Source organism: Mandrillus leucophaeus, unplaced genomic scaffold, assembly GCF_000951045.1.
Source record: "Mandrillus leucophaeus isolate KB7577 unplaced genomic scaffold, Mleu.le_1.0 Scaffold14, whole genome shotgun sequence".
Taxonomy (NCBI): domain Eukaryota; kingdom Metazoa; phylum Chordata; class Mammalia; order Primates; family Cercopithecidae; genus Mandrillus; species Mandrillus leucophaeus.
Window position 1 is genome coordinate 7,868,767 of NW_012101365.1, and position 18,886 is coordinate 7,887,652.

An 18,886-nucleotide genomic window follows, 5' to 3' on the forward strand; every position below is an offset into this window, starting at 1 on the left:
AGAAGATCAATAAATGTTTGATATATGACTAAACAAACTCTTCGCATGTACTTAGTCTCTACCGTGGAATTGGAAACTCCAATTTTAGTGTGTTTTCAGTGTTGACTATGTTCCAGGAAATATCCTATGTACTGGGTGTTATTTTCTTCAATGCTCACAACCACCGCAAGGGATCGGTATGAGTACTATCCCCATTCTACAGATAAGGCACACAGAGGTTAGCTGAATACCCATAGGTGACAGAAGAGCCACAGTAGAGGACAGAGCAGGCTTCACTGTCCTTGTCTCCCACTCAGCAACCCACTTGCCTTGGAGGCTCCTTCTCACCATTTGTTTCTGTTAATCTCTCAGATTATAATTTCCTAGAGGGCTGGAATTACATCGGTCTGTTCTTTCCCTATCACTCTCCGACCCCATAACAATATGTTGAGCACATGGCAAGCACTTACCAAGGAATTCTTCCTGACGGATATTGTTAAGTATCCTACCCTGGACATGTGTTGCTGTGGATCTGGGTCACAAGGAAAATGTACTGAATGAAGATCTCTGTGTCCTCAGGTTTTACATAGAAGTTGAACCTGAGGCTACCAATTATCATATCTAAAAATGCCTAAAAATGTATTAATGATTCAGCAGTTAAATTCATGAAGGGAAAGATTCCTTGACACCATGTAAGTCCCTGCTGGTCAGAAAGTATGTGCCCAGTGAAGGCCTGGGGATTGAATGATGTTTACCAAGTATGTGTTGACCAATAAAAGGAGGAGGCAAAGCAAGAAAGTTAGAAGAACGCACATGGACTTCCAGGTGGTAGGGGCTCTACCCAGATTCAGCTGTGGGGTGACTGGGTGTATCTGCGACCTTAACCCTTCTCTCATTAGAAAACAAGGGCTTTGGACAAGAGCATTGCTTAGGTTCTTCTAGTGTCAAAATATTATGACTTTAAAAAGAAATGATATTATTGAAGAGATTTTGAAGAGCTTTGTCCTTAAAGGAATGACCCCAAACTACTAAGATTTAAAAATAAATGTCACTTTGTATGGTTGGTGTCTCTGCCTCTGGCAGTATTATCCCTTTTCCATGGCCTCTTTTTGGTTCACTATCCTACTATAATAATTTCTAATGTGTTTCAAACCAAGAAACCAGACAATCAGGATTATAATAACTGTAAAGTAGGTATAAATTGATCATAAGTGATGGCCTTACAGACTTATCTAGCTAATGAGGATGAGATTCAATGCATATGCTTTGTGATAGCTGTTTCAGCCATGGTGTGAGATCACTTGTATGTGTGTATGTGTGTGCATGTTTATTTACATATCTGTTAATGAGGTCATTAGATATTGGATAAAAGTAGTCATTAAGACAATGATACTTTGCTATTGTCTCTATTTAACGAATGAGGAAACGACAAATTGAGATGGTTCAACACTTGCCCCAGAACATATGCCCAGAAAAGTCTTATTTCTAGTTACAGTGTGAAGGCAGATAAGGAAACTAAGAAAGTGTGGTTTTCAAACATTCCCCAAGTTACCAATGTCTTGAGGGCAAACAGCCAATACATCTCTGCTACCTTCTCTTCAAGGCTGCCATGGACGATACATGGAGGGCTCTGAGGCTGGATTGACATGTGTTAACTGCACCCCTCTCCATAGGACCCAGCAATCCCAGCACTGGCTGACTGGCCAGCCTTCTCACTGCGGAGACTGCATTGTGTTTGTACAACTTTCAAGGGCATGTTCCCTGGTATAATAAGTGTTGCCATGGAGCCTCCCCTGTCATGTGAATCTGTGGCTGTCAAGCCACAGAGAGACCACACTGAAGTGGGCAGGCCTTTTCTTAGCTCTGTCCAGCAAATTACCCTTAACCCTTTTTCATTCCACAGTTATTTGTTGAGGGCCAAATGAGAAATCATTAGTAATTGCCAACATTTATGTGCTTGGCCCTGTCATACATGCTTTACACTTATCAACATATTGAATCTTCACAATGGTCCTAGAAAATAGGTCCTATTTTTACCCCCACTTCACAAATGTGGAAACTGAGGCACAGAGACTGAGTCATACACCCAAGGTCACACAGCTGGCAAGTGATGGAGCAGAATTCACACCCTCGCCATCTGCTCTTACTGTACTGACTGTTACAAGAAAGACACAATCCCTGCCCTCATGGAGCTTCCATCTAATGGGAAATACAAAAGGTAAACCATTAATTTTAAGATGATGGTTTAATCACAGTTTTAATGATATGAAGGAGAAGTTCCAGGGAGGTTGAAAACAGGTGCTGGGTTACCTGATCCTCACTGGGAACAGGAGGGATGTTCAGGAAGGCTTTTTTTTACCCTGAGGGGGAAAGAAAGTTGGCATGGAACTCCAAAGGATGAGCAGGAGTTCATCAGGTAAATTGAGAGATGAGTCTCCCAGATAGAAAAAAAGATGATGAGACCTTAAGGCAAATAACAGCATGAAGTGTTCAGGGAACCATGAGAAGCCAGTATGGTAGAGTTCCAAGGTGGGGGGTGTTGGTACCAGATGGAGTTAAAGAAGTGACCAGTGTCTGCACCTCCACTGTCTCAGCTCAACTGCTGTGGTGGGAGGGGGACAAGCTGCTGCCACTGTCTCTATTTTGCTGATTGGCACACAGAGTGGAAAATAGAAAAACGGCTTGAAAGCCACCAAGCCCAGGGCCTGTTTGTGACCCACCCAGGTCCCTGGCACAAGACCCTGGCTGTCTTTCCTTGCTGTTTCCTCTCAGGATTCCCACAGGCAGTTCCAAAATAATTACATCAGGGACTCTTTTGTATTCAGGAAAGAAAGTGAAACATTTATTGACCATTTACTCCAGTGTTAGTGAACAAAGCAGACAGTAGAGGATGCCACAACAAGCCCCAAGAAAACATGTTTAAGAAAGTCTTTTGCCTGCAAAGTTCACATAAGCATTAAAGTGAAATAATTTCTCCTTGCGTCTTCCACCCCTCCCCCAGCATTCAGGATCTCAGCAGGAAACGGATGGCACACTCAAATTGGGTAACATGAAGGGAGTTTAACAGAGGGCCTATTTACAAAGGTGTAGGGCAAGTAAAGGGGAAACAGGAATAGTAATACTGGGCTCCATTATCATCATAGCTCTGAAAGAGGAAGGGGAGACAGTGGTTCTGGACCCTAGAGAAGGGTGGTGTGGATTGCCTGACAGGAGGTCATATTGCCTGACATAGAGAGGGCTGCCTGACAGGAGCTGTGATGTTTAATCCTCAGTGACACCATAGGCCAGTAATGAGGGGATCAATACCCCAACTCACTCTCTCCCACCCTCCAACCCTCTGCTGATGCTCCCTGTTGGCCACACTGAACCAGGAGTCATGAACTATTATAGGATAAATTGTGTTCCCCAAAATTCATATGTTGAAGTCCTAATCTCCAGTACCCTAGAATGTGTCTGTATACAACAATAGGCTCTGGAAAGAGGTAATTATGTTAAAATGCAGTAAATAGGGTAGGCCCTCATCTGATTTAACTAGTATCCTTGAAAAAGAGGAAATTCAGACACAGACATGTACAAAAGGAAGGCAACGTGAAGCCCCAGAGAAGGCGGCAATCTATAAGTCAAGGAAGGAGAGGCCTCAGAAGAAGTTAGCTGCACCAACATTTTCATTTCAGAATTCTAGTCCTCAAAACTGTGAGAAAATAAATATGTGTTGTTTAAGCCACCCAGTTGGTGGTATTTTGTTATGGCAGCCAAGCAAAATAATGCAGAAGTCCAGGAAGCCTCCAGTGGCACAGAACCAGGTAGAGAAGAAGAGACAGAGGCCGTGGAGGGGCAAATGGAAAAGATCCAGAGCAACTCTACCCAGGCGCCTCAGAAATGGGTGTTTTAAGACGTCCTAGAGCAGTATCAATAAGACTGGAAATATTTCAGTTGAATGATTCTTGTCCACAGCTGTGCTCTCCCTTTCCAGCCACGACCCATGTCGCCACCATAGTTCCCATGCTGGCTCTTTTCCCTGGCCACGAACCCCAGTCTCACCCAGGTTGGGAGCCCCAGTTCTCAGACAGACCTTTCTGTGTACTTCTGGCCACATCTCTCTCCCTGAGTGCCCAGAGATGGTTACGGGCTTATCCTGCACATTTTACTAGACTGCCTGGCTATAAGATAACAAGCATCTTGACAACAGGGACTGCCTCTCCTTTATTTCTGACAGATGAAAGAATGAGTGAGAGAATGGATGAAGAAAAGTAACATTTATTGATGACCATCTACGTACTGATTATAGTGCTTTCATGTACTTTAACACTGCCTGAATCAAAATCAAGGAGTCAGGAAAGAATAATTATTGGCCATTTATTCACCATTTACTATGTGCCAGGCAGGTGGGGGGCAAAATATGTAAACAGCATGGCACAGGCACCAAGAAGAACATACCAGAGCAGACATCAGCCATAGACCCAGGGATGGCTGGGCTGGCACCCCTGGCTAAAAGTCAGTCTGGTGTCATGCTCTGTGCTGAAGGATCTCTCATGCATTATTTCACTGACTCCTAATAATGCCAATTGAGGTAGGTATTAATATCCCTGTTATATACAAATAAACAACTTGCACAGTAAAAAGTTCATTGTGTAAGGTCACACAGAAAATAAGTGTGGAACTGAGACTCACGTCCAAGATGGGCTCAGTTTTGAACACCACGCTGTTCTGTCTTATCATGCTGCCCTTGCATGTGGTGTCCCTTTCCTTGGCACACTTTTCTTCCAGACAGCTATGGGGCTTGCTTCTTCCGGTCTTTGCTCAAGTGTCATCTGCTCAGCAATTCCTTCCATTTAAACATAACCTGCTCATCACCACCCTGACACTTCTTTCTGTCAAGCTTTATTTTTGCTTGTAGCATATTTTTAATCATGGTAAAAGACACACAACATAAAATTCACCATTTTAACAAATTTTAAGAATAAAATTCAGTAGCATTAAGTGTATTCACAATGTTGAAAACCTGTCACCACTATTCATATCCAGAACTTTTCCATCATCCAAACAGAAATTCTATACTTATTAGAAAACAACTTTCTGTTCCTGGCTCACCACCCCTGGAAACCACAATTCTACTTTCTGTGTCTATGAATTGGCCTATTTCAAATATCCCACATAAGTGGAATTATATAATACTTGTTCCTTTGTGTCTAACATTTCACTTACCTAACGTCTTCAGGATTCATGCATATTGCAGTCTGTGTCAGAACTTTATTCCTCTTTAAGGGGTGATTAATATTTCACTATACACATATATATATACACACACACGCACACACACACACACACACATACATCTGTACAACATTTTGTTTATTCATTCATCTCATGATGGCTATCTGGGATATTTCAGCTTTTAGACTATTGTGCATAATGCTTCTGTGAACATGTGTGTACACATATCTCTTCAAGTCCTCGCTTTCAATTCTTTTGGGTATACACCCAGAAGTCAAATTGCTGGATTATGGTAATTATATGTTTAACTTTTTGAGATCCCACAGAACTGTTTTCTATCTCTGTATCACTAATAAGCACATATCATACTACATGTTTTATTCATTTATTTTGATTATTGAATATCACCACTCACTGGGCTGTAAGCCCCAATGGAGACAGGGATTTTTCTCTGATTCACTGCAGTTTCCTTACCTAGAACGTGTCTGGGACAAAGCAGGTACACAATAAACATTTGTTGAATGAATGAATGTATTTGATGTGGATCCTGTTCTTGAGGTCAAGGGTACTAGAGTCCAAAAGAGTTGGCTAAGGTCCAAAACATCAACTACAGAGGGAAAACTGAAGTCAAGGAGGGAAATGAGAGATTAGAGGAAGGGATGCTTTCCCGTTTGCAGCCTAATGCAGACCCAACACAGTAAGGCTGCAAATAGAAAAGCCAGTCATGACCGGGCACGGTGGCTCACGCCTGTAATCCCAGTACTCTGGGAGGCCGAGTCGGGTGGATCATGAGGTCAGGAGATCGAGACCATCCTGGCTAACGTGGTGAAACCCTATCTCTACCAAAAAGTACAAAAAATTAGCCGGGCATGGTGGCGGGCACCTGTAGTCCCAGCTAGTCGGGAGGCTGAGGCAGGAGAATGATGTGAACCCGGGAGGTGGAGCTTGCAGTGAGCCAAGATCATGCCACTGCACTCCTGCACTCTAGCCTGGGCAACAGAGTGAGACTCCGTTTCAAAAAAAAAAAGAAAAAAGCCAGTCACTGGGGTCAGTTGCTAGGGGGATCAGTAATCGTATGGGACAAGGCACTCAGGAACAAATGAGGTGAACAGTTCAGGCCAGAGAGTGAGTACCTGGTGGGTAAGGGGACATTAAAACGGAGCTACCTGAATAGTGGATGAGGGAGCCGGCTCGATGTAAGAAACCATGGAAGTCCCTAAACAATGCTTTGAACTTATGGCCCAAGACGGTGCCTGGCACATATTAAGCGTTAACAAATATTTTTAATTGATTGATTTCTAATTCCAATCTATCACTGATTTGACATATGACTTAAAGCAAATCACTTTTCTTCTATGCAACTTTATCTGTAAATATAGTGGATATAGATAGGTCAATTAACTAAACTTTGGTTTAAACTGTAAAAGCTTTTCTCCCTAACAGATCCCAAACAGAAGAGTAAACACAAAGTGCATCTGAAGGGGAGTTGAAGACCTAAGTCCCCACCAGCAGTCCTCCCTCTTCACACCACAGTGACTGACAGTTGATTCCAGGATCCAGGTTTGCAGGTCCTGGGCCATCAGATTCCTGAGGTTCATTCTAGCTCTGACATCATGCATCCCCATCATGCTTGCTACATGCCCTTCGACACAGCGGTAGCAGGTATTAACTCGGTGCTTACCATTTGACAGATGCTATTCTGAGTGCTTTTCATGTATTAACTTATTCAATGCCCTATTCAGAGATGAGAATATTGGGGCACAGAAAGGTTAAGTCACTTCTGCAAGGCTACACAGATAGTCAGGTTTAGAGCCTGGAATCAAACCTAGTTATTGGACTCCAAGGCCCTCGCTTTTGACCCACAACTCTGTCCCACCTCCCTCAATGGGTGCACAGTATGCATTTCTGTCCTGTTGAATAGGACCCAGGAAATGCTAGTCTGATGGGGAGAGGAAAGGAGAGAAATGAGAAGATAAAGTGGGAGAAAGGGAGTGTGATTAAGCTGTACCCCGGGGAGCACTTAGTTCTCTAGAGGGGAAGCAGCTGCAGAGTGAACCTGGTTGCTGGAATGGAGACACCAAGAACCAACCTGCTGCTTACCCCATGGTCCTGGAACCAACTCTGAGGTGGATTCTCCTGAATCCACATTTTCTAATCCAGAGATGGTCAAATGCTATTCTTATATCAAGATCTTGGATGACAGCATTCCTTAAGAGAACTTTTCCAGAGAAAGGAGAGATGTCAACTTGCCAAAATATTTTTTCTTACTGGAACAATAAAAACCTGCTTTGTAAATAACAATAGGAATAGAAAGCGGCCCATATTCTCACCCATCTTTTTCTTTTAACGAATTCAATGAATTAGAATGTATGCTATTTGATTTTTAAAAATGTACTGAAAAGCCTGGTATCATTCAAAGCCTCTCGATCAGTCATTTTTATATTATCTGAAGCCAGCATTTCCATTAAAGTGGTACAACATTATGCAGAGTAGAATTTTATAGTAACCTCAGAAAAATGCAAAAATTGGCAGTAGATGAAGGCAAAGGACAGGGCTTACCTTCAGGAACAGAGGGTCTGTCTGTGTTTTTCCAAGAGGCTCTACTGCCATTTGAGGGTGGGTAGTTCACTGGATAGAACTGTTTGCACGTTATGGGGTGTCTACCATTCCGGACCCCTGCCTACTATATGCCAACTCACAGACCAGGAGGGGAGAGGAGAGACAGGGATGCATGTACCAAGCTATCATCCAAGACTTTCTGTGGCACCTGATACATGGTAATGCAACTCTATTAGAGTTTATGTACTTTAATGTAAAACGAAATGTTTACAAAGCATAAAATAAAATACCCTCAAAGGCTAGAGCCCATCTTGCATCAAAAGTAACTCACTATAAAAGAACTGAAAACACAATTTGCAAGTATCAAAACCAGAGAGGACCCCAGTGATTATCGAGTCCAGAGGGTGGAAAACTTTCTCTGTAAAGGGCCTAGGTGTAAACATTCTAGGTTTTGTGGGCCATATACTCTCTGTTGCAACTACTCAACCTTTGCCTTCGTAGCACAAAGGCTACCCATACCCATATTAATAAAATGGATGGGCATGGCTGTGGTTCAGTGAAGTCTACTGACAACAAAATTTAAATGTTTAAATGTTTAAATAAAGACAGGAACCAGTATGACTGATTTATTTTCTTTTCTTCAGGCTCCAATGTGGCTCCATACAACACTGTTACTGATCTTGTCACCATTTCCATTTTTGATAATGTGTTCATTCTGAAACTGCTGAGTTTAATTTTGATTTTTTACAATATTGCATTGAGTATTAACTTACCTTAATGACTGGGTGTTAGTATCCCCTTAACTTTTGCCCTGGAGTTAGTGCCTCACTTGCATTGCAAGTTTGGGCCCTGCATTATGCTACCAAACCTCCACCCTGTCTCTGTTCTTCCTTGGGCCAGCCAGTCTTTTTGTCCATTCTCCCAATGGCTCCATTCCTTGTCAAATTGAGTCCTAGTAACTTAGTTGTACATTTACTTAGTGGAGGTCATGTCTTGACTCCTTCACCCTTTCACTTTTCCTCCTACTCAAGAGCAACAACAAACCCCTCCTCACACCCCATGTCAGCAGTTCTCACCTTCAAATCCTTTGAAGGATCAGCTTCTGCTCCAAGAAGTCTTTTTCTAGAAGATATTCCCAATAAAGAGGACCTCTTTCTAAGAAGGATTCTCCAACAGCTGCTAAGAAAACCGTCCCTGTTTCATCACATACATATAGCAGTGTGCCAGGCACAGAGAGGGAAATGCACCAGAGAAGCCTCCCCACCAGGTGATGAAGCCCTGGGGGAAAGGACTTCCAAATCCCACCCTCTAGCACACAGTGGACCCTCAATTAGTATTTATTTATCAAACTGAATTGGACAAGTCCTTTCAACTAGATTTTCAGAATTTGGAGGATTAAGGTGGAAATGGGGAGTCTCAGGGAAGACTGATTTCATACTCTTAGGGTGAGCGAAAAGCAGTGCTGTTTTGTGGATTTTATTAGTGGAAATGAAATCACTGGGGGAAACTGCCAGTGTAGGCACTGTGGATAGTGCTGGATCCAGAAAATAGAGTAGTCAACACTTGTACTCTAACTAACTGGTCTATGGTAGGAATATACATGTGTTTTCCCCAATTTTTTTAAATTTTCCAGTATGCTTCTGTTCCACAGGAAGTGAAAGAGCCGGTTCAGAAACAAATTACCACTCTCAGCTAAACCCCCATTTCCCAAATCCCGAGCCTTCCTTTGACCTATTTATTCAATTTCTCCTAACATATTTAAATCCATTGGAGGGAATTATGAGGGAGACAGATGAGACAGCTCACAAACATTTGTATGCACATTAAAATAAAGAAAATTAAATGAAAGATTAATAGGGCAGACAGCTAACCATGTAACGTGATTTCACTTTGAAGCAATTTATTTCCATTCAAACTGTGATAAATAATCACCAAGTGATATAATAATTACCCATTTCTTGGTGTCGAATGGGATGTGGAAATTATTCTCTGAAGTGAAAACATCCTATGGACCTTCAAAAGGGAATGCCGCACATTCAATAAAGCTACAAACCATGACCCCACAAGAAATTGAATTGGCCTGTTTGTATTCCCACCGCTATGTCTGAAAAGTATGTTCTCACCCTCTAAGGCAAACTTCCCTTTCTGTTTGATAAAGTCTTGTGATTTGCGACCACAAAAACTCTGAGGACTCCATAAATTTTGTGCTTTGGCACTCCCGTGTGAGATCAAGCCCTGCAAAAGATGGCTGCTGAAGAAGGCAGAGTCTAAAGGTCACAGAACGTTTCCTCATTTTGGTGGTTAACAACAGTCATTTCTAAATGCCTTCTGGGCCTAAGAATAATTGAATGCATTTTAAAATTAGGTCTTGTTCAGTTAAAAGCAAGACCTCATCTGTAAACATTTATCAGCACCCATTAGAAGGACCTTCCTGGCTGGAGCTCTTTACTGCCCCTAAATACAAGGGCTGCCATTGCTTTAGGGCCCCCATGTGCTGGGTGCGTGCATGCATCATTTCATATCAGAAACACTGCTGACAAGAGAGGCCAGCAAACAAAGAGGCTGGTGGGAAAAAGCACTGGATTAAGACTGAGAAGACTTGGGTTCTAGTCTTGAACTGGCCCCTTAGTATCAATGCAAACATGAGGGGTTCATCAAAACATCTGTGTACTTCAGGTTCCTCATTTACAAAATGGGGATGATGATATATACCTACTTCAACCCACTGGAGAACTATAAAGTGTTGCACAAATTCACTTCAAATTCCTAAATGTTTCATCAAATGCTGACTAAGACTGTGCAAGGCACTTAGGAATAATGAGGAAAGTAAGAAAAAGTCCCCCCACTTCAAGAAACTATCCATGCAGGAGGAAAGAGAAACGTGTATAAGCAACTCACTCCAAAAAGGAAAGTCTGAGCCTCTCTGGCATTTGCTTAGGCCACCTAACCAGCACTTTTCCTCTCCATTCAGTCATCCTCTTATTTATTCATTCATTTATTCAACAAAACTTCATTTAGCATTTATGATGGGCCTGGCACTGGGAATACAGAGATGACTCACATTAAATCCCTCAAGGAACTGATGTTCTGGCAAAGAACATATCTTTGCAAAGAATTTTCCAACTTTTTTAAAACATAGTTTCTTTTCTTTCTTCTTCTTCCTTTTTTTTTTTTTTTAGAAACTGAGTCTTTCTCTGTTGCCCAGGCTGCAGTGCAGCAGCGGGATCACAGTTCACTGCAGACACAAGTTCCTGGGTTCAGGTAGTCCTCTGCCTCAGTCTCCAAAGTATCTAGGACTACGTGCACATACACCACCACATCCAGCTAATTTAAAACAAAATTTTGGTAGAGACAGGGTCTCATTATGCTGTCCAGGCTGGTCTTGAACCTGTGGGCTCAAGGGATCCTCTTGCCTCAGCCTTCCAAATTGTTGAAATTACAGGCATGAGCCATTGTGCCTGACCAATGGTTTCCTATTTAATCCCAACACACATATTTGGAGTAGATATGATTAGCTCCATTTTTAAAATCAGACACTGAAGACCCAGAAAAATGCAGTGACTTGCCAACCCCAGGGAGCTTTCAGTGACAGGGTTGCAACACTGAAACTGTGGTTTTATGACTCAAATACTGTGCTCCTTCTCATATGTTGTAGATGTCTTCCAGGAGAGAGGCCAGCCTTGAAGTAAGCTGTCTTACTGAGACCATGACTCCACCTAACTCTAATGAATTCTTTTCTCTATAGAGCTGGATCTATACTCTGTACCTTCCATCACTGTTTAGGGTGCAGCTGAAATAAATTGCCTTCTCTCCCTCCCTCCTTCCTCCCTCCCTCCCTCCTTCCTCCTTCCCTTTCTCCTTCCCTTACTCTCTCCCACCTTCCTTCCTCCCTCCCTGCTTCCTTCCTTCCTCTCTCCCTCCTTCCTTCCTCCCTCCCTTTCTTTCCTTCCTCCTTCCCTCCCTCCCTCCCTCCCTCCCTCCCTCCCTCCCTCCTTTCCTTCCTCCCTTCCTTCCTTCCTTCCTTCCTTCCTTCCTTCCTTGTTTCCTTTATTTTTTCGTTCTTTCTCTCCTTCTAAAGCATTTATTGAGCATCTGCATCTACTATGTGCTGGGCATTATGCTGGGCCCTGAAGATTAAAGGGTGTTAATGACATAGTCCCAGCCTCCTGGAGCTTAATAGCTAGTAAAAGGCCCAGAAAAGTACCCAGATAATTTCAATATAGTGTGATAAGTGCTAGGACATAGAGATATAGGATGCAGTAAAAGTCTATAAAAAGGGCCAGGTGCGGTGGCTCACTTCTGTTATCCCAGGACTTTGGGAGGCTAAGGTGTGTAGATCACGAGGTCAGGAGCTCGAGACCAAAAATACAAAACAAAAATTAGTCATGCCACTGCACTCCAGCCTGGGTGACAGAGCAAGACTCCATCTCAAAAAAAAAAAAAAAAAAAAAAAATCTGTGAAAAGTAATCTAATCTAGCACTCAGGGAGCCAGGGAAGGTTTCACAGAACAGTCAGAAAGAAACCTGAAGAGCTTTTGACCAGGCCAAAAGGAAGCTAGCATGTTTATTTTTTGTTGTTTTTTGTTTGTTTGTTTGTTTTGTTTTTTTGTTTTTTCCCAGATGGAGTTTTGCTCTTGTCACTGAGGCTAGAGTGCAGTGGTGAAATCTCAGCTCACTGCAACCTCTGCCTCCCGGGTTCAAGTGATTCTCCTGCCTCAGCCTCCCGAGTAGCTGGGATAACAGGTGCCTGCCACCATGCCCAGCTAATTTTTATATTTTTAGTACAGCCGGAGTTTCTCCATGTTGGTTAGGCTGATCTCGAGCTCCTGACCTCAGGTAATCCACCCACCTTGGCCTCCCAAAGTGCTGAAATTACAGGCATGAGCCACCGCACCTGGCCAAGCTAGCATGTTTTAAGTACGGGGAAGAAAATGGGCAAAGCCTGGGAGGAAAGTGAATGGGAAAATCTGAAGGACCCACAGTTTGTCCAGGGGACTGGACCATGGACAGCTAGAGAAGTAGAGAGAAAGTTGCTGTGAGAGAGGAACTCATGAGTCCAGCTGCACAGAGCACTGGTGAGAAATTGAGACTTCACTCTGAGAGCAAGGGGGAGTCCTGGAGGGATTTTCAGCAGAAGGTAAAACTCTCAGATTTGAGCTTTAGTAAAATAATTCTCACTACTCTTTTGAGAGTGAACCCAAACAAAGAAGACTGGAGTTGTAGGGAGGGCTGTGGTAATGTCACAGGTGTGAGATGAGGGTGAACTTGAACTAATGTAGTAGAGGTGGGGATAGACAGAATTGAGAGATACCACTCTTTGGGCTGGTTGTTACTTTCAGTGAGTGCTTGGATCAGTACTGAATGAGCCTACTGGAAACCATATCATGAACAAAACTAACAATATTAGTTAGCAAGTCCTTCTGATGAAGCCAGGTACTCGACTAAGAACTTAAATATACTGCCATATTTAAAAAGGAAAACAATTTGATGATGGTGGCACAGTTTTTTTTTTTTTTTTCACAAATGCAGATTCCTAAGACCCATTGGAACCTTACTAAACCCATATCTTCAGAGATGATGCCCGGGAATATGCATTCGAGATGCAGTGCTCTCAATGTGTGCTAAGTTTTTATCGCCACTGGTATGAACTCCAAAGCAAGTGACATTTTTATGCTGGGGAATGGCTTCAATTAATTAAAAAAAAATTTAATTCCAAAAATAACAATTTCAATTAACCTGTGCTGCCTTATGCTTAATGACATATAGATGCCCCAAATAGTAAGGAATACCCCAGTGACAAGTACATATAAAACACTTAGCTGAGAGTGAGACTGACAGGCACTCTTAAGTAGAGATACTACTTTAGAGAAAGGTGTCTTTTGGGGCCTCAAATGGAATAGTCTTGAGATGCAGAGAACAGTCTGGTTGAAGGAAGACGACACACTCAAGATTCAAAGGCAACCCAGGCATTGGGAGGTACCTGAAATACCTTCAAGTCTGAAGATTTTCAAACTGTGTTCCAGAGACCACCAAGCTTCCTTAAATGTTATTTAAAAACAAGGTGGAACCTAAACTTTTAGTGTTGGGGCTTTCCTCACCCGAGTAATTCAACCTTTTAACTGTTTTACATATGGGGTTTGATCTAGAATTCTCTTTGAAGAAAGGGGACAGGAGATTTGGAGAGAAATAAATGAAAGGAATGTAGGCAGTCACCAGGTCTAACACACGTTTTGTGAGCATGTGTATACCAGGTGGGCTCAGCGTGAGGCAATGGAAGAACTAACGTGAATAGGGTTGGGCCTCTGCCTACATCTGTTAAGAATCTTTGGGTGCAAGTAGCAGAAACTAGCACCAACAGACTTAAACAAGTAGCAGGATTTGCTAGATCACTCAGGGTAGCTCTAGGATGGATCAGAGAACTGAATAATCAAACTTCCGGCAGGAAAGAGCCATGAGGCTCTAGGGATCTTGGTGAGGAGAACTCATGGATCAACTCCATATGCCTGTCAGCAGAATGACTTTGCTCTAGCCCAGGTGTTATTCCTCTCAGAAACCAAACACTCTTTGTATTTTTCGTAGCCTAAAAAAGTTAGAGTCTGATTTGCCCAGCTTGCATCATGCTTACCTGGGCCAAGGGCGTAAGGCTATAGATGGGCTGATGGCAAGGAAGGATGAGTTACACTCCCAGCCAAAGCACACGGCAAGAAGTGGGGTACTTCTCCAATGGCAAAGGGGGTATAGTAAACAAAATAAGGTGGAATGGAAACTGAATAAGCAAAAAGAACAGCTGCCTACTACATCTCCTGCAGAGAAGGGGAGGTTTTGGAGATACATGTTTTTTGATCTGTCCACCAGTGCCCCCACTCCGTGTCTGAAGCCTTCTCCCTAGTAATCCTTCTCTCCTATGTTGTGATATGGATAGACACTCATACGTTCTTGTAGGTTTACCCATTCTGGTCATGGTTGATTGGTCCTGGTCCAGGGATGGCCCATTCTGGGCCAATCAGGGACTCTCCCTGGAATTTTAAAACTTACAGCTGTGTCTTTAAGGATTCTTGGTAGCCATTCTTCTCCACATTCAGGAAGCTGACCATGGAGAATTAAGACACAGAGTCAGGAGAAAGGGAGAATTGTGGCTTTATTTGAGCCCTTGATTCTAATTGTCCCTGAAGCCAAACTACACACAGTGGCCCTTGTCACTATGGCATAAGGCAATCTAATATTTTCAAAAGACAAGCAAGCAAAACACAATACTTTTTTTTTTTTTACCCTTAGTTCAAAGTGGGATTCTGTCATTTTCAACTAAAAGTGTCTTCACCAATAATAAGTGAACACTAAGCTGAACATCAAGGTCATGTGTAGCAAATGCTATCAGAATTATATGATGTTCAGGAGAAACTACCTGGATAATTCTAACAGCTTTTATTTACTGAGCACCTAGCTTGAGTCAACCAGGCTAGGTATCTGACATACATTATTTGATTTAATTTTTGTGTCAGCCCTGCAAGGACATCTTTACCTCTATCTCACAAGAAGAAATTGAGGCAAGAGAAGTTAAAACACTCACACATTATTGCCCAGCTAGGTGGTGGCAAAACCTGGATTCAAATCAGATCCTAGAACACATTCTTTGTCCTGCAGCCAAAAAGGAGAGAGGCACTCTATCCTTTGCAACAATGGACAGTTCCCCCATAGGCTTATCAATTACTACAATCAAGTTGCATCCCTGCTAACTTAGAATATAAAATCTTTCTGGTTTGATTTTGCTGAATCTAGACCTGATGTTAGTTATCACTTCATTATAGCCCATTATTATTTAGGAAGTTGCTGGGAAGTTAAGTTTGCAAACATATTTCAATAGTACCTCAACTCCTCAGGCCACCAGACTGTTGCATTTCTCACAGTGTGCAGTTTTTACAACTCTCTTTTGTTCATTAGGGTAAGAATTTATAAGCCTGACACCTTGGCCAGGGAACTATGCATCACTATTTCTGAGTTAGGGCCCTTCTGGGAGGGTGGTGTGTGCGGCAGAATGCTTTCTTTGTGCAGTGGGTGGGGGTGCATGTTATTTGTAGTCAAGATGATATCAATACAATAGCCCAAGTCTTCTCTGCAAATTCAGATGGCACCCTAGCATAGGAGAAACAGTGTGTCTGAAGTCAAGAGAAGCTAGAATTTCTTCCAGACTCTGCTTCCACATAGCTGTGTAATCTTGGGCAAGTTACTCCTCCTCTCTGGGGCACATCTGGCCACAAATCAAATAAAAATGTTGTTCTAGATCATTCTGTCCCATTGAATCTTCTCCATGAAATGCTAATGCAGCACAAGATGTTCTGTGAAAAAGGATTTTGGGACTCAAGTAAACTTGAGAAAAGCCACATTAAAGCTAAATTGATTTCATTACTGAGTTTTCTAGAGACTTGAATATGCTATTTGCTCATGATCCCTCTGCAATACAGAATGTAGTATTGTCCAGATTATTATTTTTTAATAAAGAGATTTGAGCTTTTTTCCAAGAGCAACTTTTAGCATTCCACAGCACATGGTGCTTACTTGGAACACATTTTGGGAAATGTTGGATCGGAGAATGATGAAATGTCTTTCTTTGTTCTTTTTCTTTGTACCACAGTAAGTCCTGTTCTCACATCACTGTGCCTGCTGCTCTTATCTGAGTTCTATCCCTTTTGTTCCATCCTAGATCTATCCACTTGTCTCCACTTCCTCTGTGGCCACCCCAATCCAAGCCACAACTATCAACATCATTCTCTCTCTCTCTCAGCTGCGAACTGCCCTCCATGGTCCCCTTCTTGCTCTTACTATAATCCTTTCTCCACAAAGTAGCCAGAAGTTTAGTTTTTAGAAAGTTGTGCCAGTTCCTTGATGGCTTAAGATGCTACAGTAATGATCTACTGCACTTAGATTGAATCCAAAAGCCTTATAATGGCCTACAAGGCCTTACACAAACCTTGACCCACACTATCCCTCCGACTCTGTCATGTCACTTGCTCCCTTTCTCCCTATCCCCCAGTGGCAATGCCTTGGCACCTACTATTTCCTCTGTCCAGCATTCTCCACCCTCAGGCCCTCATGTCACTGTCACCCTGCAGGTCTCAGCTCAGGCATTATCACCTTAAGAAGCCTGTCCCTGACCACTCCAATTGGAGGAGCCTCTCCAACCCCGACTCACCCTTTCACTCATTCCAGTTGGAAAGTATTTCCTCACATATGTGTTAACTTATTTATTGCCTCCCTCCTGTCCTGAAGAATGAAAGTTCCTTAAGAGCAACGACATTGTCTGCCTTGTTCAGGGCCATATCCAAAGAATCTATAACAGTGCCAAGTATAAAATAGGCATTCAATAAATATCTTTTTAAATTAATAACTGCATGAATAGATGTTTCCCCAATTAACCTATTAGTTCTTTGAAAGCACAGACTATGTTTTATACTCTTTCAACTCCCAGCTGTGTAATCCCAAACCTTTCTGAGACTATTTTCTCTCCTGTACAATGGAGATAATGAAAGGTACCTCACAGATGCATATCAAAGATTAAATGAAACTTTTGATACGTTCCTAGCAAAAAAGGCCTGGCACATAAAGCACATGGATGACAGTTTGATTTCTGTGTCATTCTCCATGGAATCCAGAGTTCCTAATTCAGTGCTCAGCACATAGTAGGCACTCAATAATTGTTTCCTAAGTGAATCATGAATGAAAATATCATGAATCATTTTCTAAAAATCCTTCAGCAGGGCATATTTATGAAGCATCACCTACATGCTCCCAAAGTCTGCCTTGATCATGACAAGTGGGTGGTGTGATGTAAATACGATGCCCCAAACAGAAAATGGAAGCCTCTGGAAGGTTGTGGGGACACTCTTCCCTGAAGATTTTAAAGATAAAGAAAAGCCACAGCCATGAGACACAATGCTTCCTGTGAGAAGATGAATGGAAGGAATATTGATTGAATTCTTGCTAAGTGGCAGTCACCATGTCGGGCATACAAGATGAGTAAGACACACAGGTTTTCTGTCCTTACAGATCCTGCAGCACAGTGGGAGAAACAGACAAACAAGCAATTTAGAGCAGTAGGGTGAGGGCTGCAAAGGGATTGTGGCACAGAGGAGGGTGCCAGAAACAGGCATAAGAAGTCAGGAAATGCTTCCTGGAAGACATGACGCCCACACTGAGTGGAGAATGAGGAGGGTTTTGCAAGGAGATGAGATGATTGGCAGGATTCTGGCCAGACAGGACCAAGCTGTTGATTGGTTGGAGGGTGCGTGGGAGAGGGACATGTTAAAGATGGCACCAAGGATTCTGGTTTGGGCAACCTGGTGGCTCATGATGCCCAGGTGAATGGTGTGATTCCCAAATTCCTCCACTGGCTGACACAGGCCTGCATCATTTGCCATTAGCAAACTTCAGATTCCTCCAAGTTCCAGCTTTTCAGCTGCATCTTCCACTCTTCCATCATAAAAGTATCTGTTGTCAAAAGCTGAGGCACAAATGGCAAAAAAAAAAAACAAACAAAAACAAAAAAACAAAAAAAACCTTCTATGTAATGAGAGGGTGTGTATGAGTGTGGGCATGTGTTTGTGTACTGGAATCCCTAGAGGGTTTTTGTAAACGAAGAGCTAACTTCAATGACCCTATTGTGCTAATTAACACACTCCCTAAGCGGACTGTGCTGCTGCAGGAAAGATAAGCTGAACTCAGGTAGGGGCAGATTTGATGCCAGGAAATTCGTGCAGTGTTTGGAAAGTATAGAAGGTCCTTGAAGTACAGGGAGCATCTGCAGAGAGGAAGGTTGTTTTCAGTAGAAGTTTTGTGTACAGCTTTGGAGCTCACAAAGCACTTTCACAGTCATGATTTCATTTAATCGCCTAAGCATTATAACTGTTCTTGATGAAAGTATTTGAATAATATAAGAAGGTGACTCCCCCCCGCCGAATTGAGAGACATAAGATTGCTCTCTTAAAAGTTAATTTCTGGCCAGGCGCAATGGCTCACACCTATAATCCCAGCACTTTGGGAAGTCCAGGTGGGCAGATCACTTGAGGTCAGGAGTTCGAGACAAGCCTGGCCAACATAGTGAAACCCTGTAACTACTCAAGTACAAAAAAAAAAAAAAAAA

The 18,886-nt window shown here is 42.6% G+C and overlaps 2 protein-coding genes across 3 annotated transcripts in view; both read right to left on the minus strand.

Moving 5' to 3' along the window:
* The window catches only part of LOC105534955 (heterogeneous nuclear ribonucleoprotein A1-like), a 46,564-nt gene extending 44,937 nt beyond the window's left edge, over positions 1-1,627 (minus strand). Inside the window, exons 1-2 of the mRNA XM_011973889.1 lie at positions 1,532-1,627; positions 489-610 (exon numbers count right to left, since the gene is read on the minus strand). Of these exons, the coding sequence (XP_011829279.1) occupies positions 489-610; positions 1,532-1,627 (218 nt within the window). The remainder of the gene's footprint in view (positions 1-488; positions 611-1,531) is intronic.
* The window catches only part of DAB1 (Dab, reelin signal transducer, homolog 1 (Drosophila)), a 1,330,586-nt gene that overhangs the window by 1,153,943 nt on the left and 157,757 nt on the right, over positions 1-18,886 (minus strand). The window lies entirely within an intron of this gene.